We start from the raw sequence: 24892 nt of genomic DNA, 5'->3' as shown, positions 1-24892 counted from the left end.
ACGCGGCCGTAGCCCCTTCCCAAAGCCGTGGCCGGGAGCCGTGGACAACAGCCCGAGGGCACCGAGACTCCCCGGCGCGGCTTCCCGAGACCTGCTGGCGCGCGGGAACCCTCAACCGGCCGCCGAGTGGGCGGGCAGATAGTGAGGCAGGCCGGCTGGAGGGGCCAGATAGGCAGCTTGGCCGGCCAGGGAGATGGAGAGCAGGAGCCCGCATGAGGGGCGCAGACACCCGGCCCACCGGTTCCGGGCGCCCGCAGGCCCCAGGCGCGCAGACCCACTGGCGCCTCAGACAGAAGCTCTGGTTCCGGCGCTGCCGGCACATCCCCGCTCCCGCAACCCCGGACCGAACCGGCGTCAGCACGCAGCTCCCCCTCCTCCAGGAGCGCCCCCCGCCCCGCGCCGCCGTTCCCTCCCGCTTCAGCTCCTTGGTGACAGCGGTGACACCCAGACGCGCGCACCTACCCCGACCTTTCCGACGAGACAGACATCCCTGTACGTTCACCCACACTCTTACCCCCAGATGCCCGCATGCATGCGCGATCTCACACACACACACACACACACACACACACACACACACACACACGCTCGCCCGCCCGCTGGTCCTGGGGCTCAGCCCCGCGTAGCCACCAAACACCCAGACCGACGGCGGGACAGACAGAGGCGCGGGCCGCAGCGCCCCCTTCCCCCAGGCTCCTTACCATGCTGCAGCCCCCGGCCCAGGCTTGCCGGGTCCGCACCGCGGTGCGCCCAGGTGGCTTTCTTAAAGGGAAAGTTGCATCAGCCTCCTGAGGCTCAGTGCCGCCTCGAGTCCGCCCGCCCCGCCGCGCCGCTAGCCGCTCCTCCTGAGCTTGTTATGTTTTGGTTTCAGAGAGGCGGGGGCCAAGAGTTTGGTGAAAGTTTGGAGAGTGGAGAAGGCTTGGGAGATCCAGCCAAGTCCCTCCCCTCTCTGAACAGCTCCCCTGGCCTCCCTGCGCCCCCCCCCCCATCTCATCCCCACCCCCGGACGACTTCTCAGGCTCCTCCTCCCAGGGAATAAAATTACAAGTTGCTCCTGCTTTCAGATGATTGATCCCCACGAACCCCTGGGAGTGGGCTCCGCAAAGGAGCCCCCTTCTCCGCCCCTGCCTTGCTGCCCTTCAGCTGGGGCCCTTGGAGGAAGCAGATGTCCCCTTCGGGCTAGGCTGGAATGAAGCCAGAACGCCTGGGGCACTTGGGGGGCTGGAGCTGGAGTTAGCCTGCCAGGCCCCCGGCCTTCTGCGCCTGCGTTCCCCCTAGAGAGAAGTCAGAGCAAATTCCATTCCCTTTGAGCGGTGCCGCTAGGGACTGTGGGCACAGCTGGGTAAGGCCTGGGTCCTACTCCTTGGAACTGGAGGGCTCTGGATCCTTTCTCCATGGACCCTCCTTTGACCACTGGTTTGGTCAACCCTACATTGGCCATTGTGTTACAAGTGCTGCAGTCACCAACCTGGGCCCCCTCTTCTCTCCCTGGGGAGACATACCTGGGTTCCAATTCCAGCTAATGGAGACTTTGCCAAAGGGAGCTTTGCTGAGCCTCAGTTTCCTTCCTGCAAAACAGACAAAACACATTGCTCCAGGCTGCCCCTGAGCAGCAAGGCTTGGCAGTTGTTGGAAAGGGGCTCGCACAATTGCTTACCTTGAGAGCCACCAGCTTTCAAGGAGAAGGGCCGGTTAGTACTGGCTGTCAGGGAACAGTTGTTGCCCCCAGCATCTGCTCAGGAAGGGGACCAGTCTCTTCTCGGCACCCTGAGTCTGTCCTCACTGTTGTCTGGCCAGGAAACCAGTTTTATTTGTTCCCTGGGGATAGTCAGCCTCCAAGAAGCTGATTCACATATGCCAAACTCGCACAAGATCAATTGACAAGTGAGATTCCACTTTATTAATTTACAATCAGAGGCACTGAACAAGATAGCAGGTATCAGGCACAGATACTTCCTGCCAAGGAGTGCTCTCAGGCCACACACAGTCCATTCCACCAGGCTTCTCCAGGGCCCTACCAACTCGGAACTTATAACCTATTCACAGTAGAGACTTGACCAGATCTGGGAAGATCTGGAGACATTATTCTTGTCAGCAAGATTATTTTCATTTGTACTCTGTCCCCAAACCTAGCAGGTACAGCATGTTTGTGATTTATATTGTCCTGTGAATGAATTACAGGTGTCTTATGTGTATGTGTGGCCTCTTCCCGAGCAGCCTGTTGCTCCTGTGCCCCCCTGCCCCTGTGGCTTTGAGTAGGTGGGTCTGTGTTTGTGAGTGACTGTGTGCACTGCAGCAGCTCTGTGTAGTGGTGTGTGTGTGTGTGTGTGCAACTCTGGGGGCTGGGCTCCTGTGATCCAGGCCCCACCCCCTCACCTGTCCTGCTAGGACCTAAAGTCTGTGGCTGGTCTCTCCCTCCCTCCCTCCCCCTGGGGCTTGTCGAAAAGGGCCACCACACAGGGAAGGCAGGATGGAGGCTGTTGGAAGATCCCCCATGGAGTGGAGTGGGGACAAGGAAGAGTGGGAGGTGGGACAGTGGCCTCCTTTCCCCTTGAAGCAGTAGACTGGGGGTCAAGGGGCCCTGAGAAGAGGGCACTGAGGGTCAGTGACACTTCTGGGATCGACCTGACCACCTCACCCTAAGGACTCCATATGAAGGGAGGGAGGCTCAGGATGCTACAGCCAGACTCTGGGGAGGCTCTCAGAACCTGGGGCTGGGGGTGGGGTGGGGTGGGGTGGAAGAAAAAAGGGGGAGGAGTGCTCAGGGTTCGGCCCCCTGAGGCTCTATCAGGGAGAAAGAGCATTTGGGATTAATCTGGGGCAGGGAGGCAGCCTCACACTTCAGCCCATGGGGTGGGGGAAAGATTTTCCCTGGGGGTGTTTGGGAAAGTTGGAGATATTGCTCACATGGGTTTTGCTAGACAGATGACATAACACAAATCGTATTTGCATACGTATAGAGAGATTTATAGATGTGTGTATTTTACACATCTTGATCTAGAAAGGGCTTCAGGCAGCTACACAGTGAGTTGAGTCCTGAGGAAAAGCTTGTGAGAAAGATTCTGGTTTGAAAAACCGTCTGCACGAGTCAGGGACTGAAGCGGCTGTTTTTTTCCAACCAGAATGAGGCCCCAAGGGAGGCAGGTTTGGACCTAGTCCAGGTCAGAACTGGGATGGCCTTCATCCCCTCCTGTGAGCTCCCCGCCCTGGGCCACTGGCCCACAGGTTGGGAAGGGCATGGCCAGCCTGGGCCACTGTGAGGAGAGTAGGGGGCTCAGGCCAGAGGACAGAGAGAAGCACTGATGGGGTCAGACATCTCACTGGCTTGCTTCTTCCTGGGGCAGGGCAGTAGGAGGACAGGCAGCAGCCGGGCCCCACCCACCGCGGGCTAAGGCGTGTCTCAGGAGACTCTAGTTGCAGTGCAATTTCCTGGGAGTGCTGGGCCCAGCGTCAGATCCCCTGGTGCTGACTGGTGTCACTTGTCGTCGTCAGCCTGCAGGAGCAAGGCCTCTGCTGAGCCACAGGGAGTGGGCTTAGGTGTATGTCTGGCGGGATTAGGGATAAGGGCAGACGAGGGCCACTTCTAGAAAGCAGTGTAAGAGCTGACAGCGCTGGCCGCCTGGGTGGAGGGGTGCTGAGAGACCCTGCTGAGAAGTTGGGGGAAGGTGGACATTGCTTTGAGTTACAGCCTGGCCTGACCAGGCTCGGAGCCCCAGCCTCAGGAGCTGCAGAAGCCCACCTGGGCTCTGCTCTCAGATTCTTCCTCCCTTGAACTTGGAGCCTAGTGGTCAGTGCCTGGCACCTTCCCTGCCCTGTCCCAATGCAAGGGACAAGCTAGGTTGGTTCCAGATCTAAGAGCTGTCTCTGGGGCTTCATGTGCCCTTCAGGCCGTCCTGTTGTGCTTTCTCTGGCCCTGGTCCGGGGGGGCAGCATGAGCCAATTACGGGAATCAGAGCAGGGTTCCAGGCTGGACCTCAGCAGCTGCAGGTAAAATTAGGCATACAGACTGGAAACATTGACTTGGCCTGTCTGGGGTACAGCCCTGATGTCCAGAGCATTCAATGTCCAGATTCCTAAATGCCTTAGACCTCCCTGAATCCAGAATTCCCAATGCCAAGGGTGCCAGAGCTCCCAACACTGCAGAGAACCCCAAACCCAGAGTTCCCAGCGCCCAGAGCCGCCTAATGCCCAGGGCACCTAACGTCTAGACCACTGATGTTCCTAACATCCAACGCTCAAAGTGCCAGTGTCCCAATTCACTGGAAAGGAATCTGGAGGGGAGGGAGCAGTGGACCTGATGACCCCGGTCCCTTCAGTGACTGACATTGCCTTAGGAGTGGCCATCATGGAAGCTGGGGCCTGGCGTGGTGCTGGAAGCAGTTTGATGATCCCATCCTGTTCTGAGGAGGGATGGAGGCTGGCGGCTTTTCCTCCAGTCCCTCCCCACCCCGGTCACATGACCTGTGTAATTGCATGTCCACTTACTCACCACGTATGAATGTACATCTACGCTGTGCTGGGAACTGTGCTGATTTCTAGGAACTCAGCCCTGAGAGAAAAGGAGTTCCCGCTCTACTGTATGGGATGTGCGACCATGTGCCTATGTCACCTGCCAATGTGGGGCAACACGTATCTGTCTGTGACCCGTGTGTGGCCACAGGCTTGGCTGTGAGAATGAATGGCTGCTGGCGTGTGATAATGTGGATGTGAGGCCGTGAGCACAGACTGTCAGCAAGTTGACATATCTGACTGTCACAGCGGGTCTGACTCTGTCCATCCGTCTGGCCATCCTTATGATCCCTCCCTGCCTCACTGCTGAGGAGATGTAAGGCCCCCTCTTCCCCAGGATCGGGCCTCCCTGTGGGGAGCAGGGGGCTGATTCAGAGCTAGAGGCTGACACCCAGAGCCGCCCTGTAGAGGGACGGGAGATTCCTCCCACTGCCCCTGCCCCCGCTGGACCCAGAGCCTCCTTAGATTGGGAGGAGTGGCTATAAGTGGAGCAGCTAACACCAAAAATAGCCACAGCCACCCTGGGGAGGATCCTGTGACACCACCCCGTCTTCCCGGTCCAGCCCAGCCCGGCTTGCTGACCTGGAGCCTGGGTAAGGCTCCCGTCTGACTCCACTCCTCCTGTCTGAGTAACCCCTTCAGACTTGAAGGAGGGACAAAGCCATGATGTGACCACAAATGATGACATCATAGGGAGTTATGACAGTATGGGGCGTGACACAGGGCCCCTCACCATGGGTGGTGTATGGCAGCCTGAGTGGGTGGGGCTCCACCTGCTGGCAGCACCCCACAACTCCCAGCAGCTGAGGATGGATAAGGCTGTACTGGGGGCCCTGCCTTATCAGTCTCCCGCATGTGTCTGATAAGCCTCTTACCGTGGGCTAGCTCAGGGAGCAGGCTGGAAGAGGGAAAAGGGTCAGTTGGGGCTGGCTGAGCTCCAGGGCAGACAGCCGGGGTCAGGGAGCCCTGGCAGAGTCCCAGGAAGGGGGTGGGAGGGGTCCCTGGGAGGGCGATGGCTGCCTGCATCCTTATCCCAGGTCTTCCACTTAATAGCCAGGTAAAGTGGAACCTCGGTTTCCTCAATATTCCTCAACAGGAAGACTCTCAGTGTGACTATCAATCGTAGTATTGCTGTGAGGATTAAATATGGGTGAAGTGGGCACAGAAGAGGGCCTGGTACATAGTAAGTGCTTATCCTCCTTCCTAGGTGAGATCAGGGTCCTACCTACGAGGTACCCATTTGGCCCAGCAGCACACCTGGCTGGCCTAGGCCTTGCTGGGGTTTCCAGAATCTGTGCAGGCCCATGCCCGTCCCCATCCATCCCCACACCTTCCCAGTCTGCGCTTGCCTCCAGACTCCCCGGGAATCCTGGACCTTCCGGCAGGGTTTCTTCCGGCGCCCCCCACTGACATCTTGGAACCCTGGTGCCCTCTGGTGACAAAAGCCATACATGGCAGTTACAGCCCTATCCCTAGGGCACATCTGGCCAGACAAGGTGCTGTCCCTTGTCTGGTTATTTTATGTCTTCCCCACATCATGTTTACAAGGTAGAGATTATCTCCATTTTCTAGAACTAAGGCTCAGGCAGGTTAAATTATTTGCCCAAAGTGAAAGAACTAATAAGTGGTAGAACCTGAACTTGAACCCGGGTTGACTGGTCTCTACAACCTATGCTCTCACCTTGCGAACAGTATGCACACAAGGTCACATGGTGACCCAGTCAGTGTTTTATGTGCCGTACTGACAATTGGAGTGCAACTATGATTGGGTGTGTGCTCACTGAAATTCTTCAACTGTGAATACAAAATCGTGTGACTTAGTCTTGAGCACAATGAGGTTGGATGTTTGACTATGGGGACTTTTTGTGTGGCTTTAGTGTGGCTGTATGATCTTATTGTGTGAGCGTAACCATGGTTAGGCTTGTCATTTATGCTGTGTGAGATTAGCCATGGCAAAGTCTAGCTCTGTGTGTGTGTGTGAGTGTGTGTGTGTGTGTGTGTGAGTGTGTGTGTGTGTGTGTGTGTGTGTGTGTGTGTGTGTGAGAGGGAGAGAGAGAGAGAGAGAGAGAGAGAGAGTGTTGTGGACGGGTGTGTGGCTAGCTAGAGAGACTGGGTGGGGGAAGGTGACCGAGGGCCCTGAGTTCCCAGCACCACTTGCCTTGGCGGTCCCAGGATTGTATCTGCTCACCATGACACACATGATGGATGGCTTCACATGCTTGATACACTCCCATGGGCCTCCCGGTTCTTAATCCTCCCCTTTCCCTGACTTTTTTTGGAGGAAGTAAAGCAAATAGTACCACAAATGGAATCGGCTTTCATTTTTTCCATAGGATATTTGTGAGAGCATTTTATAAACCTTTGAGTGATAACTCCAAAAAAAATCATTTAAAAAGAAAAGTAAATATGGCTATTCTAATTCTTTAATTTGAATTTGAGTGTCAGTTCTTATTCATTCTCCGGGTCTTGTTCACAAATCCCTGGGGGTCTCCAAGACCCTTCCAGGGGATCCACAGGGCAAAAACGATGTTCATAATACTACTAAATTGTTCTTTGCCATTTTCACTTGGTTGATCTTTGTGCTGATGATGCAAGAACAGCAGTGAGCAGAATTGGTGGCACCCAAGTAGGAATCAAGGCGTGGCTCCCAACTGTACCAGCAGTCTCTGTATTTTTCTCTGCCACTATGCATGCAGAGTACAAAAAAAAAAAAAAAAAGAGAGAAAAAGGGCTGGTTTCACTGTTGATAAAGCAACAAAATTATTAATTTTATTAAATCTCAACTCTTTTAAAAAAATTAGTTATTTTTATTTTATATTTATTTTTGGCTGCATTGGATCTTTTTTGCTGAGTGCAGGCTTTCTCTAGTTGCAGTGAGCGGGGGCTACTCTTCATTGTGCTGCGCGGGCTTCTCACTGTGGTGGCTTCTCTTGTTGCAGAGCATGGGCGCTAGGCGTGCGGGCTTCAGTAGTTGTGGCTCATGGACTCTAGAGCACAGGCTCAGTAGTTGTGGCACGTGGGCTCAGTAGTTGTGGCTCGCAGGCTCTAGAGCGCAGGCTCAGTAGTTGTGTTGCACAGGCTTAGTTGCTCCGCAGCACGTGAGATCTTCCCGGACGAGGGCTTGAACCCGTGTTCCCTGCATTGGCAGGCGGATTCTTTACCACTGCGCCACCAGGGAAGCCCTAAATCTCAACTCTTGAGTATGTCTTTTTAACATTTTGTGTGGCAAAGGGGAAGTATGCATACTGAAGTATGATAGTTATCTCCAGGAAAAGCACTCAAAAAGATTTTGAGTTGTGAGCCAAAAGTCACTTTTCTCACTGAATGACTACTTTCACATAAAAGAACACATGACAAAAAAAGTTATTCAGACTTGGGTATTTGGCATGATTTTCTCAAAAGTGAATGAAGTGAGCCTGTCACTTCAAGGGAAGAAAACTATTAGTGTTTGTGGCCAGTGATACAATTAGAGCTTTCTAGTGAAAATTAGAATTTCGAAAACTTCCGTCTGCTACAGTGAGTTTGAAAGCTGCCCAAGTTTGATGAGATTGGTAATGACATTAATGAATGTATGGGCTTTTTTGTTTTTTGGATTTTTGTTTTGTTGGTTGGTTGGTTGCTGGTTGGTGTGTATAATGAAATGTGTCAACATTTGGAAGATCTGATAACTCAGTGAACCAATATTTTCCGAATGACCAGGGTATGATGTTACAGAATCATGCATGGATGAAAGAACCATTCAAAATGCAAGACAGACCAATGGACTTTAATATAACAGAGTATAAACAGTTCATTGATATAGTTTCAGATTCCACACTGTCACTAACCTTTAAGAAACGACACCTGTCGACTTTTGGTGTAGTATCAAAGAGGAAAGCCACAGTAAACTGAAAAGGCTATTAAACAACTTCTCTCTTTTCCAACTACATACATTGTGAGGCTGAGTTTCCTTCACATCTTTCAACCAAAACCATTTAATGCAACAGATTGAAAGCAGAAGCAGATATGAGAATCAATATGAATCAGTATGAATGTCAATAGATAAAACTCAAACAAAACTTTTGGGTCCTCAATTATTTTTAAGTGTAAAGGGTCCTGAGACCAAAAAGTTTGAGAACCACTAAATTAAAGTTTTACTTAAAAAAAAAAGACAAAACTGTATTTAAAAATCTGCTAAGGGGGCTTCCCTGGTGGCGCAGTGGTTGAGAGTCTGCCTGACGATGCAGGGGACACAGGTTTGTGCCCCGGTCCGGAATGATCCCACATGCCGTGGAGCGGCTGGGCCCGTGGGCCATGGCCGCTGAGCCTGCGTGTCCGGAGCCTGTGCTCCACAGCGGGAGAGGCCACAACAGTGAGAGGCCCGCATACCGCAAAAAAAAAAAACCTGCTAAGAAACTAGATCTTAATTGTCCCTAGAAGAAATAATAATTATGGGACATGATAGAAGTGTTAGCTAACGCTGCAATAGCAATCACATTGCAATATATAAATGTATTGAATTAATATGCGGTCCATCTTAAACTTACACAATGTTATATGTTAATTATATCAGTTTTTTAAAAGGAGACTTTTTAATTGTTATTATTAATGTATTATACTATTGGAGAATAAGCTTATTTTATTGCTTCCATCACAATGCATATAAGCCACAGATTTTCAGCATATTCACAGCGTGATTGGTGACATTTTCTCCCTTGTGGGATGTGCACCTTGTCACCTTCTCCCCACACAGCCTGGTCTTCCTTCATGAGAAGAAAAATTGATCCCTCTGTAGCTACTGCTTCCAGGAGCAGTGACGCAGGCAGCAGGCTGGCTGGGCTCTTTGTAATTACTCCTGCTCCTGCTCATCCCGTCTCTCCTGTTTCTAAGCACACTTTTTTTTTTTTTGGCGATACGCGGGCCTCTCACTGTTGTGGCCTCTCCCGTTGCGGAGCACAGGCTCCGGACGCGCAGGCTCATGGCTCACGGGCCCAGCCGCTCCGCGGCATGTGGGATCTTCCCGGACCGGGGCACGAACCCGCGTCTCCTGCATCGGCAGGCGGACTCTCAACCACTGCGCCACCAGGGAAGCCCTCTAAGCACACTTTTAAAAAGCCATTATTTGTTGAGTACTGTGTTAACAACTTTATATTCATTTTCTCATTTAATCCTCACCATGATTCTACAGGCTAGAAACTATGATTCTCATTTTATAGGTAAGAAAACTCAACCTCAGAAAGGTTAGGAGAAGGCTTTAGGAATGTAAGTGACCTTAAACCCCTTTTAATCTATACATTCAAAAAGTTATTCATCTAAAATTTAGTACTTTAATAATTGTTCTTAGTAACAAATTCCCGCTGAAGGGAGACACCAGCACAGATCCACACCTAAGCCTCACCTGAGCCTCCACCTTTGGGTCCTTGCCCCTGAGATCCCACTGAAGCCCATGTCATGTTGAGGGCGTGTCTGAGCCCTAGTACTGATGTCTGGACTGTTCCCAGGAGATGTGTGCACAGCCTTCACATCCCCATCTCCACCCCCACCCCCCATTCTCTCCCCCGGCATCTCTCTGAGCCCTTACCTGGGGCAACATGATCCTCACCAGATCCTACATACCTGAGCCCTTTGATCAGCCATCACACCAAAACTCCTCTCCTGGTGTTGAAATATGGGTGGATTCAGACTCCAGGGCCACCCCTTTCAGGGAGCAGCGGAGGAAGTGGAAGCTGGAGGGTGAGGGCAGCGGGTAGAGACAGGGTGTGAGCTGAGAGAAGCAGGAATGGAGAGGAAGCCTGGGCTCTCAGCCCCCAGCCATGGTCAGGAACGTTCCCAGACAGTGCTGACCTCTCACCCCAACCTGCTTCAGCTCAGGATCCACTGCCCCCGCCGCCCCCACTTCAAGGACCAGCAGCTGCCTCTGGAGCAACTGGGGCATCACCATAGCAACCAGGCCAGGCCAGGATCGGGCTGGGGTGGGGCTGCTTTAAAGTCTTTTGTGGCTTCCAAACATAGGCCTGATCCTCTCATCCTGGTCATGTTCAGGGGCCCTGTGGATTGGGGGATCCAGGCAAGTAGGGACCATCTGCTCCCCACCATGTCTCTCAACTCAGGGAAGGATGTTTCTCTGGTCTCAACCAGATCTTTCCTGACACAATCCGGTGGGAAATTCAAGCTCTCTGTCTCCCCCACCCCCACCCCACCCCAACACTCTAGATGCTGGCTAACGTCTCCTCCTGGCATTCTGGTGGCAGAGCTGGAAGGGAGGCAGGGAGGGTCTGACCTCTTGCCTCTGCCCCCCTGGGCTGTGATGTATTAGGGATGAGATCTTGTCAACTGAGTACCTGACGGGAGGAGTAGAGGAGTGACTGTGGGGATGAGGGCTGCTCAGGGCTTGGTGACCTAGACAGAGGCCTTGTGTGGTGATTAGCTGTCACGCTGGGTCTAAGCTCCTTACCCTCAGACTCTAGCCTCCCCCGCCCCAGGTCTAATCCAGAGGTGGGGGGAAGGGCCCTGATGGGTCTCCAGAGACACATTTAGCATAACCAGCTGTGGCCCTGAGGGGATGGGCCTCTCTCTGTCCCTGTCTCTGTGAGTCTCTCTGCTTCTGTGGGCTTCTCTGCCCCTCCCTGCCTCTGTGTCTCGGTCTCCCCGTCTCCACGTGTATTTTGTGCCTTGTCTCTGTGAAGAGCTCTGCGGCCCTGACTCCGTGAATCTCTGGTTGGTGACACAGGGCATGGACACCACTAGGTAATGGGCTACACAGATCTCAGTGACAGGCCTGTGGGTGACAGGAAGTCTTGGGGACACAAACTGGTAGGTGACATGAGGTCTTAGACAACACGGTCTCAGTGGCAATGCGTTGTGGGTGACCCAGGTTTGGGGGACGTTGGGTTGTTTGTATTTGACACACAGATTGGGTGACCCTGAGTTATGGCTAACACAGGATCTGGGAGACTCAACGATAGCAATGCAAAATGAATTTGGAGGCAGTAGAGCGACAGCAGTGGTTCTCAACTGGGGCAATTTGCCCCTTCCCTCCCGGGACATTTGGCTGTGCCTAGAGACACTTTTGATGGTCACAAGTGAGGGAAGATATGCTACTGGCATGTAGCGTGTAGAGGCCGGCGATGCTGCTCCCCATTCCATGTGCACAGGCCGGTCCCCCACAATAAAGAACCGCCAGGCCCAAATGCAGTGAGCAAACGCTGAAGCCCAACTGCCCAGGTTGAAATCCCAGCTCTTGCCCTCTGCGACCTTGTGCAAATTTTCTCAGGTCTAACATGGAGTACCCAGGCAGTATCCTTCTGAGGTTACTGGGGCTGCTGAGTGACACTTGTAAAGTGTTTAGAATAGTGCCTGGCACAGAGTAGGTGCTGTTTACTGACTCAGGCCTGGAGAGAACAAGAGTAGGTTTAGATTCAGGGACTCAAACGTTCTCTCCCTTTCTCATTACAGCTTCTGCTTCAGACAGGCTTCTTCCATTTCGGGACAACACATGGCCAACAGCAGCTCCCGTAATACTGTTACCCACCAGGGTTCTTGGCCTTCCTTAATCAACAGAAATTAAGAGGCCAGACAAGAAATTCAGGCAAGGCTTTATCGGGGCCCCTGCTGCAGCAAGGGAGAGAGAAAATAAGTGACATGTTCTCTTGCTCACTCCCCGAGGGGGGAGGGAGCTGGTCTCTTATGTGGGCTGAGGGTAGGGGTGTGTCCAGGACTCCAGCTGGAGTGGTGACTTAAGTTGTTTAACCACCCCTTTGGTACTGTTGAGTGCAGGGGGCATGTGTAGTACCTGCTTTTGCTCCTGACACCCTGCTTTTGCTCTGGGCTCTTCAGAAGTGGCAGCTGAGTTTTTGGTCTTTTTGTATCTTTTTGTCCATAATTTGCCCCAACTGCACATGCATGCAGTTATTTTTCATCCCTTATAGTTTCTTTGTATTTTGTTGCTCCAGGAGACGTTTTTCCAGGTGCAAGCACTGCAGCAAAGGGTCCCAGGTCCCACATCCCGGCCTGTCTCATTACGTCGTCATGTGGGCTCATCGATTTCAGAGGAAGAGACAAGTACGTATAAATCCCGAAGAATGGCTCTGATTGGCTAAGTCTGGGTCACATGATCATCTGTGTTTTGCAGGACACCACATAAATAGATTAACTCTTCTCTCCTTCATGGCAACTCTTTGGAGTAGAATTTTTACTTTCCTCATTTAACAGGTAAGGAAACTGGTGCACAGAGGTTCAGTAACTTACTGGTACCTTGCAAACCCAGGATTTGATCCAAGACAGTCTGGTTTAAAAACACGCACCCTCCACAGCCACCATCTTGAATGACATATAGATATGTCGGGTTTTATTTTAAAATGTGCAGTAAGAAGCAATGTTGTATTTATTAGCAAGACGCAGTCACAGAAATGTTTTCATTACAAAAAGTTGCTCAGTTTGGTTTTTCTAAGATAAAGCAGTTGTGCTGATAGCATTAAGCCATTCATTTTCTTGGGTGGCTGATGAGACATTGGTTGTGACTTTCTTGGGGACAGAAAACAATAAGAGCTTGTCCTGGGGTGAAGGGTGGGGTAGGAGGGAGGAAGGGACCTTGGTGGTGAGCAGGAGAACTAGGTCTAGATAGGACCTAGCCTGGTGCTGAGATGGGGCTGCCATTGTTGACAAATCCTTTACGTTTGGATGATGACCCAAGACCAGACTCAACCTTTTGACTTTTCCTGGAGCACTGACAGGGATCCAGCACGGTCGAATCAACTTTGCTAATAATACATCTGCCATCAGTCACATACATCTTAAGGGAAAGAATGCCTGGATTGTGAGAGTATCTTGCCCTGGGGCCAGGGGCGAGAGACTAGGGGGCATGGATAGGGGTGCTCCTTATGTCCTTATTCATATCACCTAATCATTCTTAGGTGCTTAGTATAAGAAAAAGGTGGAAACATGAGTGGTTTCTGCAACAAATTGGTGTCGGGGTGGGGTTATAGTCCCCTCTAGTGGACACTTTGTGAATTTACACAATATCGGATTAACGTAGGCTAAATCCACCCAAGGCAAGGCAAACTTTTTTACCGGGGGGTTGGCCTCCAGAGTGTTTGGAAAACAGGCCCATAAGAAACACTGTGTGTGTGTGTGTGTGTGTGTGTGTGTGTGTGTGTGTGTTGTGAGCTGTGTAGCTTCTCCTAACTTCACCATGCAGAAGTAAGGAAATGGTTAGAGAGGCAAGATGTGGGAGTAGCTGATGGCAATATCCCAAGGATTTTATTTAAAATGTGAGAAAACCAAAGGCTGTGGAGATAGGAACTTTTTCCCTCTCTTGACGTACACTAAGTAAGGTGATTTAAATATGAAGGCACAGCCAGTAACTTTCCAAACGGAATTGGATGTGTGCCTGGGGGGATTCTGGATGTCAGTTAAACTGAGAAGTACTCCAATTCCACTGATTCCCTTGATTCACCCCGAACAAGAAAATAAAACGTGCTGTGGTGCTGTGCCATTATTAAAAAATTTAAAAAAAAATAAGTAAAGGACCAAGAGATAGTATACCCAATGTAAATAAAGGGATGTTTTTGCCAGGATGGGGAAATAGAAGGGTTTGGGGGGAAGGGCATATAAGAGGAGATGAGTTCGAAGTCTCTTCCTAATGGTGAATGCTTTTGTCTTTAAAAGTGTATTTAATTTTTTCTCCTTCTGAGAAGGTACCACACTCTTTGTTTCTGGCCAGAAACTGTCTTTGATATGATTGGATTTAGAGCTAGTTGGTTAAAAATTAGTATCTGGGGATTTAGAAAATATTTTGTTTGCTTGAATGGCTTCTCTTAAGCAAGTGGATGAATTGCTTTATTATGAGCCTAAATTGCTCTTGGCAAAATTGTCTTTATGTGTTTAACTGACCAAGGTATAATTTGTTTCATTTATGAACACAGTAAGATTTATCTATGAAGTACAGACATTGAAAAAGTTGATTTATTCTGATAATGTTGTTAAGATTTTTTGGTTTTGTGTGTGCAAATAATCCATTAGTTTGATAAAATTTAATTGAAATCACTCATTAACGCATCATTATAACTTGAACACATCTGTGCAAACATAACGTTTTAGTCTGTTCAGGTTGCTCTAACAAAATACCATACACAGGGAGGCTCAAACTTCAGACATTTATTTCTTACATTTCTGGAGGCTGAGAAGTCCAAGATCAAGGTGCTGGCAGATTCAGTTCTTGGTGAGAGCCTTCTTCCTGGCTTCCTGGCTTGCAGAAAGTCACCTTTTTGCTGTGTCTGCACATGGTGGGGAGGAAGGGGGAGGGAAGGAGGGAGGGAGGGAAAGAGAGAGATGGAGAGGTTAAGCTTTTTGGTTCCAGCTCATTGAGTGACTAATCCCATTATGGGGGCCTCACCCTCATGACCTCATCTAAACCCAATTACCTCCCCCAAGCCCCACCTCATAGTGTAACAGAGAACAAACCTGACTCCATATTGGACCTATTCCTTTAGCTCTAACCTTTGTGCTCTGTTTCCTGTGCTTAGTCATGCTGGCTCTGCACCTTGGAAAGGAATGTTGCCTATAGCATGAAATACACATAATAGCCCGAAATACACATAATAGCCCCTTTTCAAGGCTCTGCCTCCCAGGCTTGACTATTAAAGGTATAACAATTTTCATTCATATAGAGATAAAAAGTTGCAGATCAGAATAACATTTGTCTTGTTGGAGATTTACAGGAATATGGTGACCAGACCTAGAGTGGACAGCTACAAGAACAAAGGATTATCACATTCCCTCTGGGGTCTGGCCAGCACCAAGAAGTATGCAACAACCAGCCACATCCCCTACTTTTTTAGTATAAAAGAAGCCTGAATTCTAACTGGGGTAAGATGGTTCTTTGGGACATCTGTCATGTGGCGAGCAGTATGAGCTTGGACTCGGTAACAATAATATCATCATATTGGGGGCTAGGACTTTGACACATGAATTTGGGGGGACACAAACATTCAGTCTGTATAATAACTATCCAGTAAAGATGGCTCCCAGCCACTATCTTCTCTGTCCTCCCCAAAGCAACAACTACCCTGACTTCTAGTCGTTTTGCCTGTTTTTGAATGCTATATAGTTAGAATTGTACAGTAAATACTCTTTTTTTTTGGGCCACACCTTGCGGCTTATAGGATCTTAGTTCCCCGACCAGGGATAGGATCTGGGCCGCCGGCAGTGGAAGCACAGAGCCCTAACCACTGGACTGCCAGGGAATTCCCAGTACACACTCTTTTTGCATTTGTGAGATTCCTCCACGTTGTTATGTGTAGTAGCAGCTTATTCATCTTTATTGCTGTATTAGTATCCCATTGCATGCATACACAACAATTTACCAATTCTAGTTTTTCAGTTTTTGACTATTATAAATAATACAAATATTTTGGTGCACATACCTAGGATTGGGATTGCTATCTCCCAGCATATGCATATATTCAACTCTAGCAGATATCATCAAATGATTTTATAAAGTGGTTGTACCAATTACACTCCTACCAATAATGTGGGAGAGTTCAGCCGTGGTAAAAGTATTTACCCCACAGAAAATGGCAACTTCTACAAATCAGGGTTTCTTTCTCCGTGAGCCAGTTGTTAAATAGTTATCAACACACCACTGCCAATACCCATTGTCACAAAAACTTCATATGCTTTTCTTTTTCTTTTTTTTTTTTTGGCTGTGCTGCGTCTTAGTTGCGGCACGAGGGAACTTTTTTTTTGTTGCAGCGTGCGGGCTTCTCTCTAGTTGTGGCATGCGGGTCTTCTCTTCTCTAGTTGTGGCTCGCGGGCTCCAGAGCACGTGGACTCTGTAGTTGTGGCACGTGGGCTCTCTCGTTGAGGCGTGTGAGCCCAGTAGTTGTGGCTCTCGGGCTTAGTAGTTGTGGCGCGTGGGCTTAGTTGCCCTGCTGCATGTGGGATCTTAGTTCCCCGACCAGGAATCGAACCTGCGTCCCCTGTGTTGGAAGGCAGATTCTTTACCACCGAACCAGCAGGGAAGTCCCTTCATATGTTTTTCAATTCTTGGTATTGTCAGTCTTTTTCTCCACCAAAAAGAAATAATAAAATAATCTTTTGTTCAAAATTTTAATTGAATATATTTTTAACTCTAACATAAGACAAAATTTAGAGATATTATTTTTATTTTATTAAGATCAAAACTAACACAACATTGTAAATCAACTATACTCCAATAAAAATTTTTTTTTAACATCTTTATTGGAGTATAATTGCTTTACAATGGTGTGTTAGTTTCTGCTGTATGACAAAGTGAATCAGCTATACATATACATGTATCCCCATATCTCCTCCCTCTTGCATCTCCCTCCCACCCTCCCTATCCCACCCCTCTAGGTGACAGACCAATTTTTATTGCTTCTCTTCTGTGAGTGTCTGCGGTGATTCCCTGCCACTGCTTACTGAAAACTTTTCTTTTTTTTTTTTTTAACGTCTTTATTGGGGTATAATTGCTTTACAATGGTGTGTTAGTTTCTGCTTTATAACAAAGTGAATCAGTCATACATAAACATATGTTCCCATATGTCTTCCCTCTTGCGTCTCCCTCCCTCCCACCCTCCCTATCCCACCCCTCCAGGCTGTCACAAAGCACCAAGCCAATATCCCTGTGCCATGCGGCTGCTTCCCACTAGCTATCTACCTTACTACGTTTGTTAGTGTGTATATGTCCATGACTCTCTCTCGCCCTGTCACAGCTCACCCTTCCCCCTCCCCATAACCTCAAGTCCGTTCTCTAGGAGGTCTGCTTCTTTATTCCTGCCTTACTCCTAGGTTCTTCATGACATTTTTTTTTCTTAAATTTCATATATATGTGTTAGCATACGGTATTTGTCTTTTTCTTTCTGACTTACTTCACTCTGTATGACAGACTCTAGGTCTATCCACCTCATTACAAATAGCTCAATTTCATTTCTTTTTATGGCTGAGTAATATTCCATTGTATATATGTGCCACATCTTCTTTATCCATTCATCCGATGATGGGCACTTAGGTTGTTTCCATCTCCGGGCTATTGTAAATAGATCTGCAATGAACATTTTGGTACATGACTCTTTTTGAATTTTGGTTTTCTCAGGGTATATGCCCAGTAATGGGATTGCTGGGTCATATGGTAGTTCTATTTGTAGTTTTTTAAGGAAACTCCATACTGTTCTCCACAGTGGCTGAACCAATTCACATTCCCACCAGCAGTGCAAGAGTGTTCCCTTTTCTCCACACCCTCTCCAGCATTTATTGTTTCTAGATTTTTTGATGATGGCCATTCTGACTGGTGTGAGATGATATCTCATTGTAGTTTTGATTTGCATTTCTCTAATGATTAATGATGTTGAGCATTCTTTCATGTGTTTGTTGGCAATCTGTATATCTTCTTTGGAGAAATGTCTATTTAGGTCTTCTGCCCAGTTTTGGATTGGGTTGTTTGTTTTTTTGTTATTGAGCTGCATGAGCTGCTTGTAAATTTTGGAGATTAATCCTTTGTCGGTTGCTTCATTTGCAAATATTTTCTCCCATTCTGAGGGTTGTCTTTTGGTCTTGTTTATGGTTTCCTTTGCTGTGCAAAAGCTTTGAAGTTTCATTAGGTCCCATTTGTTTATTTTTGTTTTTATTTCCATTACTCTAGGAGGTGGGTCAGAAAGGATCTTGCTGTGACTTATGTCATACAGTGTTCTGCCTATGTTTTCCTCTAAGAGTTTGATAGTTTCTGGCCTTACATTTAGGTCTTTAATCCATTTTGAGCTTATTTTTGTGTATGGTGTTAGGGAGTGATCTAATCTCATACTTTTACATGTACCTGTCCAGTTTTCCCAGCACCGCTTATTGAAGAGGCTGTCCTTTCTCCACTGTACATTCCTGCCACCTTTATCAAAGATAAGGTGTCCATATGTGCGTGGATTTATCTCTGGGCTTTCTATCCTGTTCCATTGATCTATCTTTCTGTTTTTGTGCCAGTACCATACCGTCTTGATAACTGTAGCTTTGTAGTATAGTCTGAAGTCAGGGAGCCTGATTCCTCCAGTTCCTTTTTCTGTTCTCAAGATTGCTTTTTAAATTTTTTTAAAAGATCAAATATACAAGCAGTCAGACATCTTTTACTTTCTATACACAAATACCTATCAAATTTAAAAACTATAACCTTATTTTTTAGTCCTTTCAAAATCACATATCTTAATGTCAAGGATGAGGAAAAACCAGAACAAATTTACATTGTTTTGTGAAACTGTTAACTGGTACAACGACTTTGGAAAACTCCCACAGTATTTCCTAAAACTAAACATACGTATACTCCAGACCAGCAATTCTACTCCTGGGTATATACCCAATAGAAATGAGTGCTTCTGTCCACCAGAAGGCATGGATGAGTGTATTCATAGCCACTTTCTTCATGATAACCCACTCTGAAAACAACCAAAATGTCCATCAGCAGTAGAAAGGATAAATACATTGTAACGTGTCCGTACAATGGAATATTGCGCAGCAATAAAAAAGGAACACAATATGGACAGTATAGCCACAGGGGTGAGCCTCACATAATTTTGACCCAAAACTGGCACAACTAATCAACACTGGTGGAGGCCAGGTAGACGTCACCCATGGGAGTGGTACTAACTTGCAGGAGACAAGAGAGAGTCTTCTGGAAGTCTGGACTTATTCTATTCTTGATATGGGTGGAGATTACATGGGGTATATGTATTTAAAATTGATTTGTACACATTACTGTACCTAAATTATATGCCAATAAAATAGGAATCATATAGCTGCCTGTTATTAAGAGTGATGTTACTGAGTCAGATCCTTATGCCAGGTGCAGTCTAAGTCTTATGCTATATTTAGCTGACATTGCCATGTAGCATGAAAATACCATTTTTTGTAAGTATGTTGTAAGATAGGGGAGAATCAAGATGCTTCTTCTGTAATAGCTGGGAGTGCTCTTCATTTTGGCTGTTCCAGAAATCATTAATCATAAGATTTGGCAGCTGCCATCTGACTTATTTTTAATTAAAAAAATTTTTTTAGAAGTCATTTGGCTGTATTCTCTTTGCTTATGGGGTTTAGACACAGCTTGAGGATAATAATACTCTGCTTTTAATTTGCAGCTTTCTTTTCTTCAAGCATAGATTCAGGGGGAATGAATTTGTGAAGTATGTCAAAATCTATCAGCAAAAGATCACCAGGAACACACCTGTAGTTAACCAAAGCTAGGTGTATTTGGCTTGCTGCAAATACACCCCAAGGAAAATGCTCCCCAAGGGAACCTGAGAGTCATCTCAGTTAGGGAGACTTGGGTTTGGGCTCTTGTTGAGAAGGGATTAGGGAAGCAATCCTGCATTGGATACTGTTAGGAAGCAGGAACAGTTGATGTAATTCTGAAAGATCAGCCTTTGGGGTAGGATAGGGGGCCACACAGATCAAAGGGTAAAAAAGTGGGAAGTGGACCAAAAGGGAAAATGCTGCCCATGTATCCTCTCCAAAATAACTATTAGAGAAAGTCCTTCAGCCAAATAAAAAAATGAATGAAAAAAGTTAGCTGAAATACAAGGAAGGCATAATATGCTGAACACAGACAGCATCAAGCCAACAAAACCAGTAAAACTTATGGTTAAATGTAATTCTTGATTTTGTGTTTGTGGAAAGATTCTTAAATAAATGATCATAGAAAGACATACGCTCCTCATAAGAATTAATACAGAAAGTACTAAAAAGCTGCTAATTGTGTGTACAGAAACATTGACTAAGAACTTTCAAATAATTAAATATGAAAATAGATTGATAGTTAATGCAATTTTTAAGAGAAAGTATGTTAACTAGGTATTTTTAGGAAGAAATTTGTGTTTTTTAAAAGTCAAGAACTGTTATATACTGGCAAAAAAACAGACATGATAGATCAATAGAACAGGATAGAGAGCTCAGAAATAAACCCATGCACTTATGGTCAATTAATCTACAACAAAGGAGGAAAGAATACACACTAGAGAAAAGACAGTCTCTTTAATACATGGTGCTGGGAACTGGACAACTACATTTAAAACAATGAAATTTGAACATTCTTTAACACCATATACAAGAATAAACTCAAAGTGCTTTAAAAATCCAAATGTAAGACAGGATACCATAAAACTCCTAGAGGAAAACATAGGCAGAACACTTCTTTGACATAAATTGCAGGGATATACTTTTTTTGATCCACCTCCTAAAGTAAAGGAAATAAAAGCAAAAATAAACAAATGGGACCTAATGAAACTTAAAAGCTTTTGCATAGCAAAGGAAACCATTGACAAAATGAAAACAACCTACTGAATGTGAGAAAATATTTGCAAATTATTTGATCGATAAGGCATTAATATTCAACACACATAAACAGCTCATAAAACACAACATCAGAAAAACAAACAACCAGATTAAAAAGTGGGCAGAAGACCTGAATAGACATTTTTCCAAAAGGAAATGTGGATGGCCAACAGGCACATGAAAAGATGCTCAACATCACTAAACATCAGGGAAATGCAAATCAAAACCACAATGAGATATCACCTCATATCTGTCAGAATGGCTATCATCAAAAAGTACACAGATAACAAATGTTGGCAAGGATGTGGATAAAAGGGAAGACTTGTACACAGTTGGCGATAATGTCAATTGGTGCAGTCACTGTGGAACACAGTATGGAGGTTCCAGGAATTCCACTCCTGGGTATATATCCGAAAAAAACCAGAAACACTAACTCGAAAAGGTACATGCATCCCAATGTTCATAGCAGCATTATTTACAATTGCCAAGATATGACAGCAATGTAAGTGTCCATCAACAGATGAATGTATACACACCACATCTCAGCCATAAAAAAGAATGAAATTTTGCCATTTGCAGCAACATGGATAGACTTGGAAGGCATTATACTAAGTGAAATTCGACAGAGAAGGACAAATACTGTATGATATCATTTATGTGTGGGATCTAAAAAATACAACAAAATAGTGAATATAACAGAAAAGAAGCAGACTCACAGATATAGAGAACAAACTAGTGGTTACCAGTGGGGAGGGAGAGTCAACACAGGAGTAGGGGAATAAGGCTACAAATATGTATTGTACAACATGGGGAATATAATCTATATTTTGTAATAACTGTAAATGGAGTGTAACCTTTAAAATTATATAAAAAATAAAAATTAAAAAAGTCAAGAACCCTCTTAGATAGCCTCTTCCACCAGAGAGCAGACAGCAGAAGCAAGAAGAATTACAATCCTGCAGCCTGTGGAACAAAAACCACATTCACAGAAAGATAGACAAGATGAAAAGGCAGAGGGCTATGTACCAGATGAAGGAACAAGATAAAACCCCAGAAAAACAACTAAATGAAGTGGAGATAAGCAACCTTCCAGAAAAAGAATTCAGAATAATGATAGTGAAGATGATCCAAGACCTCAGAAAAAGAATGGAGGCAAAGATCGAGAAGATGAAAAAAATGTTTAACAAAGACCTAGAAGAATTAAAGAACAAAGGGATGAACAATACAAAAACTGAAATGAAAACTACACTAGAAGGAATCAATAGCAGAATAACTGAGGCAGAAGAACGGATAAGTGACCTGGAAGACAGAATGGTGGAATTCACTGCTGCTGAACAGAATAAAGATAAAAGAATGAAAAGAAATGAAGACAGCCTAAGAGACCTCTGGGACAACATTAAACACAACAACATTCGCATTATAGAGGTCCCAGAAGGAGAAGAGAGAGAGAAAGGACTCAAGAAAATATTTGAAGAGATTATGGTCGAAAATTTCCCTAACATGGGAGAGGAAATAGCCACCGAAGTCCAGGAAGCACAGAGAATCCTATACAGGATAAATCCAAGGAGAAACACGCCAAGACACATAATAATCAAATTGGCAAAAACTAAAGACAAAGAAAAATTATTGAAAGCAGCAAGGGAAAAATGACAACATTCAAGGGAACTTGCATAAGGTTAACAGCTGATTTCTCAGCAGAAACTCTACAAGCCAGAAGGGAGTGGCATGATATACTTAAAGTGATGAAAGGGAAGAACCTATAACCAAGATTACTCTACCCAGCAAGGATCTCATTCAGATTCGATGGAGAAATCAAAAGCTTTACAGACAAGCCAAAGCTAAGAGAATTCAGCACCACCAAACCAGTTGTACAACTGATGCAAAAGGAACTTCTCTAAGTAGGAAACACAAGAGAAGAAAATGACCTACAACACCAAACTCAAAACAATTAAGAAAATAGTCATAGGAACATACATATCAATAATTACCTTAAATGTGAATGGATTAAATGCTCCCGCCAAACAACACAGACTTGCTGAATGGATACAAAAACAAGACCCATCTATATGCTGTCTACAAGAGACCCACTTCAGACCTAGGGACACATAGAGACTGAAAGTGAGGGGATGGAAAAAGATATTCCATGCAAATGGAAATCAAAAGAAAGCTGGAGTAGCAATGCTCATATCAGATAAAACAGACTTTAAAATAAAGAATGTTACAAGAGACAAGGAAAGACACTACATAATGATCAAGGGATCAATCCAAGAAGAAGATATAACAATTATACATATATATGCACCCAACATAGGAGCACCTCAATACATAAGGCAACTGCTAACAGCTATAAAAGAGGAAATCGACAGTAACACAATAATAGTGGGGGACTTTAACACTTCACTTACACCAATCGACAGATCATCCAAAATGAAAATAAAGAAGGAAACAGAAGCTTTAAATGACACAATAGACCAGATAGATTCAATTGATATTTATAGGGCATTCCATCCAAAACCAGCAGATTACACTTTTTTTCTGAAGTGTGCATGGAACATTCTCCAAGATAGATCACATTTTGGGTCACAAATCAAGCCTCAGTAAATTTAAGAAAATTGAAATCATATCAGGCATCTTTTCTGACCACAACCGTATGAGATTAGAAATGAATTACAGGGAAAAAAACATAAAAAACACAAACACATGGAGGCTAAACAATACGTTACTAAATAACCAAGAGATCACTGAAGAAGTCAAAGAGGAAAACAAAAAATACCTAGAGACAAATGACAATGAAAACACTACGATCCAAAACCTATGGGATGCAGCAATAGCAGTTCTAAGAGGGAAGTTTATAGCTATAAAAGCCTACCTCAAGAAACAAGAAAAATCTCAAATAAACAATCTAACCTACACCTAAAGGAGCTAGAGAAAGAAGAACAAACAAAACCCAAAGTTAGCAGAAGGAAAGAAATCATAAAGATCAGAACAGAAAGAAATGAAATAGAAACAAAGAAAACAATAGCAAAGATCAATAAAGCTAAAAGCTGGTTATTTGAGAAGATAAATAAAATTGATAAACCATTAGCTAGACGTATCAAGAAAAAGAGGTAGAAGACTCAAATCACTAAAATTAGAAATGAAAAAGGAAGAGTTACAACAGACACTTCAGAAATACAAAGCATCCAAAGAGACTACTAAAAGCAACTCTATGTCAATAAAATGGACAACCTGGAAGAGATGGACAAATTCTTAGAAAGGTATGACCTTCCCAGACTGAACCAGGGAGAAATAGAAAATATGAACAGACCAATCACAAGTAATGAAATTGAAACTGTGATTAAAAATCTTCCAACAAACAAAAGTCCAGGACCAGATGGTTAGAGAAGAGCTAACACCCATCCTTCTCAAGCTCTTCCAAAAAATTGCAGAGGAAGGAACACTCCCGAACTCATTCTATGAGGCCACCATCACTCTGATACCAAAACCAGACGAAGATACTACAAAAAAAGAAAATTACAGACCAATATCACTGGTAGATGCAAAAATCCTCAACAAAATACTAGCAAACAGAATCCAACAACACATTAAAAGGATCATACACCATGATCAAGTGGGATTTAACCCAGGGATGCAAGGATTCTTCAATATACGCAAATCAATCCATGTGATACACCATATTAACAAATTGAAGAATAAAAATCATATGATCATCTCAATAGATGCAGAAAAAGCTTTTGACAAAATTCAACACCCATTTATGATAAAAACTCTCCAGAAAGTGGGCATAGAGGGAACCTACCTCAACATAATAAAGGCCATATACGGCAAACCCACAGCAAACATCATTCTCAATGGTGAAAAACTGAAAGCATTTTCCCTAAGATCAGGAACAAGACAAGGATGTCCACTCTCACCACTATTATTCAACATAGTTTTGGAAGTCCTAGCCACAGCAATCAGAGAAGAGAAAGAAATAAAACGAATACAAATTGGAAAAGAAGAAGTAAAACTGTCACTGTTTGCAGATGACATGATACTATACATAGAGAATCCTAAAGATGCCACCAGAAAACTATTA

General features: G+C 45.6%; 1 protein-coding gene across 3 annotated transcripts in view; it reads right to left on the bottom strand.

Moving 5' to 3' along the window:
• SLC6A9 (solute carrier family 6 member 9) overlaps positions 1–877 on the bottom strand; it is a 31828-nt gene extending 30951 nt beyond the window's left edge. For all 3 annotated transcript variants that reach the window (XM_033867702.2, XM_033867711.2, XM_033867732.2), the window contains exon 1: positions 702–877. Coding sequence is in view for 1 of the 3 variants with exons in the window: in XM_033867711.2 (XP_033723602.1) it covers positions 702–704 (3 nt within the window). In the remaining 2 variants the exon portion in view is untranslated. The remainder of the gene's footprint in view (positions 1–701) is intronic.
• Positions 878–24892: the final 24015 nt, after the last annotated feature.

This window comes from Tursiops truncatus, chromosome 1, assembly GCF_011762595.2.
Source record: "Tursiops truncatus isolate mTurTru1 chromosome 1, mTurTru1.mat.Y, whole genome shotgun sequence".
Lineage (NCBI taxonomy): Eukaryota > Metazoa > Chordata > Mammalia > Artiodactyla > Delphinidae > Tursiops > Tursiops truncatus.
This window is presented reverse-complemented; position numbering and strand designations above follow the sequence as displayed.